The sequence below is a fragment of the Pomacea canaliculata genome, linkage group LG6 (genome assembly GCF_003073045.1).
Source record: "Pomacea canaliculata isolate SZHN2017 linkage group LG6, ASM307304v1, whole genome shotgun sequence".
Taxonomy (NCBI): Eukaryota; Metazoa; Mollusca; class Gastropoda; order Architaenioglossa; family Ampullariidae; genus Pomacea; species Pomacea canaliculata.
The window spans coordinates 10904011-10914888 of record NC_037595.1 but is presented as its reverse complement, the minus strand read 5'-3'; the positions used below and the strand labels follow the sequence as shown (position 1 = coordinate 10914888).

At 39.2% G+C, this 10878-nt stretch overlaps 2 protein-coding genes across 2 annotated transcripts in view; both read right to left on the bottom strand.

Moving 5' to 3' along the window:
- Positions 1–338: 338 nt before the first annotated feature.
- LOC112566694 lies at positions 339–1342 on the bottom strand. Its single transcript, XM_025243018.1, has 2 exons — positions 1037–1342; positions 339–708 (listed from the first exon to the last, which is right to left on the bottom strand). The coding sequence occupies exons 1-2, from the start codon at positions 1254–1256 to the stop codon at positions 389–391; spliced, it is 540 nt and encodes a 179-aa protein (XP_025098803.1). The 5' UTR covers positions 1257–1342; the 3' UTR covers positions 339–388.
- A 1832-nt stretch (positions 1343–3174) lies between these two features.
- Positions 3175–10878, bottom strand: part of LOC112566690 (baculoviral IAP repeat-containing protein 3-like) — a 48554-nt gene continuing 40850 nt past the window's right edge. The window contains exons 5-10 of the mRNA XM_025243010.1: positions 6635–8457; positions 6127–6322; positions 5630–5953; positions 5207–5310; positions 4842–5001; positions 3175–4400 (exon numbers count right to left, since the gene is read on the bottom strand). Coding sequence (XP_025098795.1) covers positions 4285–4400; positions 4842–5001; positions 5207–5310; positions 5630–5953; positions 6127–6304 — 882 coding nt within the window. The 5' untranslated portion in view covers positions 6305–6322; positions 6635–8457 and the 3' untranslated portion in view covers positions 3175–4284. The remainder of the gene's footprint in view (positions 4401–4841; positions 5002–5206; positions 5311–5629; positions 5954–6126; positions 6323–6634; positions 8458–10878) is intronic.

Here is a 10878-nt window from a genome sequence, read left to right as displayed (position 1 = left end):
ATTTTGTCTTTACATATATCATTTACCTTTCCGAAAAAGCATTGTTCGATTTAATACAGCGTCTTGTGCCATTCGAAGATTGACCATGTTGTTGATGTGACACTTGTCAACCACCGCCTGGCAGAACCTAATATTTCTCTACTTTTTTTGAAAGCTCGTAACTTTAATCAAAAGGTTTATCATAAAACCAAGAAACTACAAAAACAAAACCTATTCTTTTAAACTGTTTATTTTCATGAGAAAGGCTTACTTGCTACACCGTTATCACAAGACTTATGTTACTTCGAATTTTCTGTACAATATATAACCAGACAATAATATTTTTTTGTGTAATTTCGTCTTTTAGAAAACTTAAGGTATGCAAATCTGAATGACATACAGCCATCATCTAGCATAGTAGAAAGAAACTCTGGCCACGGTGGATGATATTGGCATCTAGTAAATTTTTCTGTAAGACAATACAAAGACACGAAGACATCCTTGAAGTTCCTGGTGATGTGCACCACCTTGACCTTTTTTTCAGTGACGACCTTTGGCAGGTCCTTGAAGAGAAGGTGCGTGAAAAGAGCGCGAGGTTTGACAGGTGGGAGGACGCGACTAGTGTCTGAGGCAACTCCAGGTTTACATAAGAATCCGGTCCAAACAAGGGAGGTGGGTCCAGGGTTCCTTCCAGCAACATGTAGATCATCTGATGAAGCCAGTTGTTACCTTCAAACAATAAAAAATAATGTTTCACCTGCCACCACAATATACCACCTATTTCTATAAATTCAGATTTATTTTAATTACATAATTAAAATGTAAACTTGTGAGATTTCTTTTTTTCTTTATGGTCTCCTGCCACGAAACTGAAGTGTGCTGGCTGGGATTTATCTCGTACTTAAAGTACACACACACCTCTGCACGCACACACAGAGCTTATTAGTCCATTGGAATGAAACACAGAAAACAGTAAACACTAGCGTAGATATAAAAGTACAAAACAAACTATTGTGTGTGTCTGAATTTTGAGTAGGGGAGGACGTGATTCTCTTACCTGACCTCGGGTAACCGGCAACAATGACGTCGTCAGGTCTAAGGTCAAAGCTGTGGATGAGTCTCAAGCGGTCCTCGAGGCTAAGATTGTCTTTTTGGAATTGTGGAAGCCGTATGTCCTCGCCAAGAAAGCACCGATCGTTGCCAAATTCATCCTTTATGCAGATTCTATTCATCTTACTAAGACCCAACTGCTGCTCATAAAGGAAAATGTATCTCATCACCCTTCGCCAACCTTCTAAATGTTTACTGTCATGGTATTCTTGGATAAAATTGTGTATTTCGGTGTGTTTAATCAGCTCACATTAGAACATTCTGAATAGTACAGAGTATATCCTTGTGCGTGGAATGAATTTTAACCTTAGTGGCAGTGTCACGTGTCCCAGCACTATTCGACTCCTAACCGTGAAATGGGTGACCAACAACATTTGACCCACACGGTGACCTGTTTTAATCGCAAATAACAGTTCAAAGCCATGTAACATAACTTTACCTTTGTTGCATGAGGCGAGAATGTCAGATTCGAGATAAAAGAAAAATTATGTTCTTCCTCCGGGGGCTTTAGAAACATCAAAACACATTATGAAGAGAAATACAATCTTAATAAAATCGAGAAAATCAGCATACGGCACGAAAGGTCGCACAGGCATATTCTCCACCTACTTATACAGCTAAACCAGTTTGAGCTGCAGTCAGCCATTCATTTGATAAAAGTGCACACATTAATATATGATATATACATTAATGCAAGCACTCTTGCATTCATATATAATATACACATATACATACACGCATACACACATGTGACGGCCATCTTTGATTCTATGCACGCCCTTCACGTCCATCTTGTCAGTCAACATCACAGATTTGTAGTTCACTCAATGGTTTCTCATAAAGTTAATTTTTGTTTATTTTGTAAAGATGTTTAACAGTGGGTTGGTGATTCGACTGCGGCATAGAGAGGTTGAAAAATATTTTCAGTAGAGTTATGGAAAGAGGTTCCCTGCGGGATATCCAAACCGAAACAAATCCAGTTAAAGAACGTTCGACTCAACCTGCCCTATGCATAAAGTGCAGTTAACCTCACAAGCTGACTTAAAAGTGCTCTGTAGCCTTTTAACCTGTTTTATATATATATATAAAACCAGTTGAGAAGGCTGAGTATGTGGATATGAATAGATATGAACAAACACAGATTGAATGAATGTGTGGGGCTTTCTGTTGAAGGACAAAAAAAAGCTAGAATAAATAAGATGATTTAAAGAGCTTTAAGAAACCTATTAAAGAGGATCAGGAATATTACAATTCTAAGTGACATTTTGAGGACCTACACATGATCCGATCAACACTCTATATGTTCAATTGAACCAACTTACAGTTATATGTGTGTGTGCGTGTGGAAAAACAAAGACTACATGCACATGTGTACCTGAAAAAGACACTAAGTATAATTAACGTCCTCCGTGATTAGCCGAGAGACAGCTGGAAAGCTCCTGTCAGACACTAGTTGTGTAGTAAACCTTTAATCTACCTGCACGTGCTTTACACGCTCCACTGCTTAGCCGAGACCATGCAGAGAGCGGCGGCTCACACCTGATAAGGTAAGCCGAGACTGAACGTGATTTGCGTGCGCAGCTCGGCAGCCACATGACGTCATTGCCCCGCGCTTCCCACCCGCTACCGTGTGTATTCGGTCTGGGTTTGGTGTTTTGTGTACTGTTTACAGCAGCAAAAAAAAAAAAAATAAAAAAAAATACTTTTGCGTTGTGAAAGTTTGGTCAAGCTCTAAGCAAATCTTTAATCCTTATAAAATGCATTTGTGACAAGTAAAGTAGGTCTCTGGAGTGACCGAAGCCATGAACTCTAGTTACACGTGTATTGTGCACTTTTAGAAAACATACAGATATGTGTGCGTGTGTGTGTGTGTGTGCACGCGCGTGCGCCGACAAAATGACGAATGCACACGTAGACCGGACGATTGGAATACTTTACACAAACATAATAATATTTATGCAAAAGTTAACAGGTGCATACATTCCTTTTTGATTTGGATTCACTTTCTCAAGCGTGTATCTCATATGCGCATGCACTGCGCTCACAGACAAACGCATATGCAGACAGACATGCAAATAGACAAAAGACATTCAGTCAGTATTTAATACCCTAATTTTTCTGAGCCTCAGGTCAGAGTGCATTAAAGGAATAAAAGATCACAACCCCTTGAAGTGCCTGTGACAAAATTCATTCAATTTGTGTTAAAGACCAACCTCAACCGTTTGCGGGTTTTTTTTTTCAAATATCAGTAGATGTAGGTGATATAAAACTAACCGGTAAATTTCAGCTTCCAAAGCTCATCCATTAATTAACTGCTTAGGTTGGTCTTTAAGCGAGCAAATTAAAAAAAATGGACGGCAGAAAGAAAGCATTTGAGTAAGAAAGAACCAAAAAGAGAGAAAGAATGTGTGAATTAAAATTTTCTATCTGCTTTCCATTGGGAAAAAACGCTTGTTAATTTTACTTTCTTTTTAGTGCAATATTCGTAAAAACTTTTATGTTTAGGCGAGTGTTCAGTGAAATACAGCATAAAGTATCATAAAACATATTTCGACGAGAAATTTTATTTAATTTAATTAATTTATTTATTTGTCTCTTAATCGCACCTGGATGGGTCAAGAAAGCAAGAAGTGACAAAAGGGCGGATAATCTAAAGATAGCATCGTCTGGATGAGCTGACTGAAGGGAAAGAAAACAGTCAAAGAAAACAGACAGGGACACAAGATGCTGTTGGTGAGTGTTCGGTCATACAGTTTAATGGAGTTTGTATTTATTTCTTAAAGATGCTGGCTACAAACACCAGTGAATTAACTTTATTCCAACGTGCCGTGCGAACTTCGTCCTACCAAAAAAAAAAAAGAAAAAAAGAAAAAAAAAGGAGCTGTTAAACTATGACAACAAAAAGGAATAAAGCAGCAGCTATGAACATCAACACTTTCTACACCGTTCTAGTCTACTCGTAACATCGTGACACAGTCACAAACACTACAATATTATCACCATTATCCTTATCCAGCAAGAAAGATTATATTTTGCAACTAAAGTTTAATTTTTTATTTTATTTATTGTTTCAAAATAAACTAAACCCGAATATAGAGAAAGAATATTGCCCTCGTGTTGACCTTTAAGTAAAAGACAAAGTTCTGGAGTTTCTAACAGAAGTCAAAATGGCGAAGATATGCAATTTTCCACCAATTATTCAAGTTCGTAAATATGTAGACTTTTACAGCCGGCCAACTTCTTTCCGACAACTTTCTTGAACTCCTCGTTCTGCGCCACGGTGAACCAGTTCTTCCAGTCTTTTACAGTTCCTGAAGATATTACACATGACATGTTAGAAATATCGAAGAGCAGGAGATAGCAAGAGATGCAAAATTTTACAGATAATTAAGATAAATACGTTTCACTTGATTTTATAAAGATAGTTATGGCCTACAGATACAGGAAGGTAGACTGTCATGTCTTTTCATTTTTTCCCATGCATGAAAAATGTTTTGCTGTGCATCTGTACCAAGCAGATTAGAACAGAAAGGACAGAAAGAAACAAGTTTTGAAAAACAACAAAAGTTACAATGTGCATAAAGAAGACATCATCAGCTAAACGCATGCGCATCAACAGCAAAGTGAGCATTGATGACTTCACGTTGTCCCATGGAAGATACAACAAAAAGGTGGCTCTACATGTGTCTGACTAATCTTGTCGATATTAACTTTTAATTTTAGATACACAGATGGCAGTTATGTTATACTACCTTTTCTGAAAAGCATGTTGCGATCAATGACAGCGTCTTGTGCCATTCGAAGATTGACCATGTTGTCGATGTGACACTTCTCAACCACCGCCTGGCAGAAAGGTCTTCCTCTGTGTGTCTCCAGGAACTGGTCAATGTGTTCCAGATGGCCAACTGCGTCCTTTGAAATGAATCAAACAACCAGGAGCAAATCAACGGTTCAGCCTGCGATTGGCAGCCACTCAACCAAACACAGAACCTGAGCTGCCAAACAGTTAATTATTTACATAGCTTTATATTTTTCCTAATGTCTCACTATTGAAGGATGTATAAAGTACAACTAGATCAACTGACATTGTTATTGAAGACGGACAAGTGCTCCTTACTTGTGTCAACTCCTCGTACGCCACACAGTAAAATGGATGCTCAGGATGATCGTCGATCGCCTTCTCCCAGCTTGTCACGTGGTCAAAGACATCCCCATACCAGTCTAGAGATAAACACAAGAGCCTGTCATCGTCATACCTTCAGCGATTTTTAAAATTAGAGTTTAGAGGCAGCGATTTTCAAAAATTAATTTTTTTGCGACTGATTTCGCCCTTTTGTCATCTGCTGTATATGCGCGCGACACTTCATACAACAGAAGACAGATTTCACGCAAAATGGCGGCTCGAGCACATGTTCAGATGTATTCACAATTTTTATGAATAAAGTGACTGCAAAGTAAACCCTGCTTTTTAAAAGACAATAGTTCTACCGAAAATACTTTAAGTCTTTTTAGTAAGCCGTTACATATACACTGGACTCACATCCGTCATCTAGCATGGTGGCAAAGAACTCTGGCCAAGGGGGATGATACACGCCGATTTTCTCTGTGAAGCAATGCAAGGACACAAAGACATCCTTAAGGTTGCGCGTGATGTGCACGATCTTGACCTTCTTGTCCATCACGGCCCGAGGCAGGTCCTTGAAGAGGAGATGTGTGAAGAGAACGCGAGGTTTGACAGGTGGGAGGATGTGTCTGTTCTCTGAGGTGTTCTCAATAACAACATGTGAATCCTGACCAAACAAGGGAGGTGGAGCCAGAGACCCTTCTTTCAGCATGTAGATCATCTGATGAAGCCAGTTGTTACCTTCAGAAACATAATGTCATTAAGGCGAGGACAGGCTTGCAAGACACGCAAAGCACATATAATCAAACAGGACAATAATTTGCTCCTAATCACATTCAGGTATGCAAACAAACACCTTTAACCAGTAAGCAAAATGATCTGAATTTGAAGAGCAAATGTCTCGATGGTCTTACCTGACCTCGGGTAGCCAGCAATAATGACATCGTCAGGTCTAAGGTCAAGATTACGAATGTAGTTTAGTCGGTCCCCTTGGGGTAAGCCTGGTGGTAAAGGAGGAAGTCGAATGTCTTCATCGAAATACCATCTATCGTTACCGAAATTGTCCTTCTTGCAGACGAGCTTTTCTTCCATCCTTCATAAGACCTGTTACTAATAAAGTGAGATGTGTTGTCACTCATAATTAACCAAGCGATTGCTGTAGTTGACACGAATGGTTCGTGAAAGAAATGTTTGCACTGAGCCATCAACTTTAACTAAAGAGTTTAATAAGAAGTTTAGTAATAGCATTTGAGAAATGACTAATGATACTTTCCAAATTAGGAGTGTGTAGCCATATATTTAATTACAAGAAACGTTCATAATGACATTGAGACATATTAACATGAAAATACATAGACATGCAGATGTGTATGGATACATATTCATACACATTCATAGACATATCCATAAATAAGTACATACTGCGTCACAGTATCTGTTGTAACCACAAGTGGACACCAAATCAGTCTTGCTCCTTGCCACAAGAAATTTGTTATTTTATGTATGTGTGCGTGGGTGTGTGTGTATATATATATATGACACCTCTCTAGCTTGAGTAACCTCACTGCTGTTTCACACAGCGAGCAGCAACATCATTTGAATCCCTGACAACTGTTCATTAGTCGCGGTTGGTGGAAAGTTGTGCCTGCGCATGAAACTTTTAACTTTATTGTATTTTTAACAGTTACATGTACACAAATCTGACATGTTCCATGTTCAGCTTCATAGCAACAAGTTTAATATGAATTATTTCCTCTGCATGATCGCCTCGTAGTCGTTGAATAACAGTCAGTCATCCGAAGAACCATAAGACCGACCCTTTCTTAATTTCATGCACAACTTGCAATTGAATTAACCTTCTATGTCCATATACTTCAAACCAACCCCAACAGCCTCTAGATCTTGCGGGCTGTTATAAGGTATTGTGGGGTGTGATATTGGTCGTGAATAGTGGTCAACCCTTAATCAACTATATTTACTCTTCTATTTCTTTTAAAGTTTGGTTTATTTTGTATTTTATCTCATAATGATAGTTTTAGCATAGTCCTTACCTTATTTCAGCCACAAATTTCTTTTAACAAAAGAATGTTATAAACTGGTTGAAATAATACTTCACATTAAATAATCGAATAGAGTGTACTTTTGGAAGACTTTAACAGCTAATTAGCTGATATCATAGACAGAAGGATAAACAGACATGCACATACAAAATTAATCCCTGGAAAAGAACTGGTATAGTTGCATTGTCTGACATACTTTATTTACGAAAAGAACGTAAAACATGTATGTATCAGACTTTCCTAAATCACATCCACTTTGTGGTTAACAAGTACACAACAGGATGCACCCTTCATTATAGTTTCTCTCTGAAGCGACTTCTCCAAATGAACACAACTCTTCTCGTATAAAGTCACTCAAAGCTGGCCTTTGTCACACACCATGCCTGCCCATAAATGTTCATAAATGTTGGAGACTTGAGGGAGCCAGCTCAATGGCGCGGTGCTTTTATATTGCATTCAGACGAAATATAAATAAGTTTAAAAATAATTTCAAAATATCATTGTTGGCATAAATATTAATTTAGCTTTTTTTTCCTGTCCCTCGCTTTTTCTTGACACAGCAGCATCTTTGCCATCATTGCCGTCGCCGACTGTCTGTCCACGAACTTGTATTACTGGACTGCTGGCAGACGATTTTTTTTCCCCCAGTTAACTGCTAAAACGAGGCAGATGTGTATAAAGCTTCCGGTTCATTCCCATTCATTGTTTAGGTTCGCCGAGACTAACAGCGGAAAACTTCGCAAGAGACTAAGCATTGGTCTCGGCAAACAGCAGTCCACCTATACACGTCCGTGGTCTATCCAAGCAGATATTTTGATTTTGTTCACAATTTTCAATTGACAACCGTGAAAAAAAAACGAGTTTCATACTGACGTGAACACATTGGAGTGTCAGCTACTACTGTACAGCCTTATTTTTATCTTTATCAGAAGTTTGGCAAGTGGCAATAAACCCAGTAAATTTGTGCTGGATATGTAGAAACTTCTAGGAGCCAAACACGAAAACGAAACCTCCGACATCACGATCCATATTGTTTTGGGCACAAATGTTCTGCCCCCGACCTTAGTATCATCTCTCTTCGTATGGCACAGAACACTTGAACAATGTTGTACATATGGTTGTATCCAGAAAAACTGTATTCTTCTCTTTGCCCACAGCTTTACAGCAGTGACATGGAAGTGAAGACTGAAAAAGAACAGAAACAGAAATATCGTATGACATATTACACTGATATATTACCGGCATACTACTTGATATAGTGGGTAAGGTAGAATTAAATTAAATAATAAGAATTATCTTGCAGCAAAGTACCCGCTGGGGCATTAATTTTATGGCGCTGACCATGTCCTATCGTCGCGGTTACCTCCCCTGGTCCACCAGCCACAAACCCATTTATAAACAACTCCTGAGTGGGCAAGAACAGGGTGGGGAATGTTTTCATTTACAACAAACTTGTTATTTCTTAATGAAAGTAGCACAAAATACTCGGCTAGTCATCAAAGGATCAAGTATGGAAGCCAGTTTCCCATGTAATGTTTAAGTTGTAGTCCATAGTATGATTACAGAATCGTTTTTATCAGAACCAGAGTGAGGTGGAGATAACTGTACCAGGGTCAGTCGAGGCGACGGTCCGCAGCTCTCGCTGACATGCACGCACCAAACTCGGGCCGGCCTGATCCGGAAGTAGTCACAGCCAGGCTGGCAGGCGCGCATGGGCAATGCGTGAATCGTCCCCCGTCTGCCAGTTACACAAGGTGAGTCCACAGTAGTAGCAGATGACTGTGTCTGTCACTCCTGTGTTGGATAGAGAGATATAGTTCTCAAAGCGAAGTATGCTTCAAAATTGACCTTCCATAGTGGAAATTTAGCTACAGTTCTCTAAGTTGACCTTTTTTTCTCTTTCACTCTCTCTCTCCCTCTTTCTTTCTCTTTTTTCTATCTCACACACATGCACACATTTTTGCCCATTACAGTGTTAAAAAAATTAAAATCTTAGACCACTGCTAAACCAAATACATCACAAATTAAAAATTAAAAAAAAACACACATCAAAAGCAATAACAAAACCAAGTAAAACACAAGCAACAATGACATAAGCGAAAAAAATCAATTAAAAAAACCAAAAACAATAAAGAGTAGAATAAAATATGGAACAAATAATCTTAAATAAACTAGATATTAAGTCTTAGATTCAGTTGTAGAAAAGATAGTTTCACAATACACTACCAGTGAAAAAAAAATCCAGCTGAACGAATCCTCTATGGATACCGCCAGGGGAACAGGGCTGAAAATTGTGGAATGATTGGTGACCTATGACCCTGGCTGAAAGGACGGAAATAGGGGCGAGTTCCGTCCCATGGAATGTCGTCTTCTCACGTTGAATTCATGGGTAAAGTTATTCACGTCGTTGTCGTTGGCACCCGACATGCTGGTGTCTGGAACTCCAGCTCCTCCTACCAGTAAAAAGAACATAAGTAACTTGCTTTCATTGAGGAAGAAAGAAAGATAAAAAGAAACAACAAAGTAGATGAAACAAGTGAACAGCCAAGCTAGAAAAAAGCTACTAACACATTAAAACATTTTAAAAGTTTCATGTTTGACCAAGATAAGCCTAGAATAAAATATACCCAAGTAAGCTTTTGAGGATGGCGTGGGCGGCTTGAAACACTTAGACTGTACACTGGAAGCGGGATGTTGCAGGGTCCACAGAGGCTTTCGTCCCTAAAAGGACATCCTGGCGCCCTCGCCCTGTGGGCAGCTCTGACCTCTAGGATCCTGTCCTGTCGTCCATCGAGCTGCAAGCCGCACTTGAAGCACCTGACCTCACCATCCTTTCCTGTGTAGTAGGAAGCTTCCTTAGCTAAGCTTAAAGACAACGAGCGGTTTTGACCACGAGGGATCGCCGAAACTTTTACCGTCTGCATGGCTGCGTTGTTCATTTTGCCGGAAGTGGCGAGATGCAGATTACGGGTACTTTTGTTTCTTGAGGCATGTTTCTGGTGCTGGACTGGGAGAAGACTGTCAAACACCTGCTCCTATGAATCAACCACAAGTTTCTTCACAGTTCAGTGCTTAGCACTGTGGTCAATGTAGAACAGAGACCACGTGACACAGTCCACTTCAGAATTTATTCCAGTCCACGACAATAAATTTGTACGACCGGTTGCTGTCTGCAGTTCGCATGTCTAATAATTTACAAAATAAGAACTATCTGTTTCAAAATTACTCCGATAACAGTATACAACAAATTATGTGAGTCTCATTTGAAGTTTTGAATCCAGAATGGTTCATTTTGTGAGAGTAAGTAGTAAGAAAACCAGGGAGTAAGGGACCAAGACTGTGTTCCCATGTAAAGTTGTCTCTTGTCGGATTGTCCAGGATGGGCAGACAGCTGTTTGTCTGCTTTCCTCAAGTCGTTCCTTGAGAGAAGAGAAACACTCTTCGAATAAACATACTCAAGTGACTCTTTAAATGTGAATAAGATTTTGAGTGTTAAAAATACCGATCATAAATACAGAATTCTCTAATAATAAGATTCAACACCTTCATGACATCACACACCATTAAAAAACAAATAGTTAAGTGTCATGCAGACTAGCAGGTTTG

Excerpts from the sequence above, each read along its gene's own strand:
- LOC112566694 (XM_025243018.1), bottom strand. The coding sequence starts at position 1,256 with ATGAGATACATTTTCCTTTATGAGCAGCAGTTGGGTCTTAGTAAGATG. Across the intron at positions 709-1,036 it reads TGCCGGTTACCCGAGGTCAG|GTAACAACTGGCTTCATCAG; the intron begins GTAAGAGAATCA and ends TATTGTTTGAAG.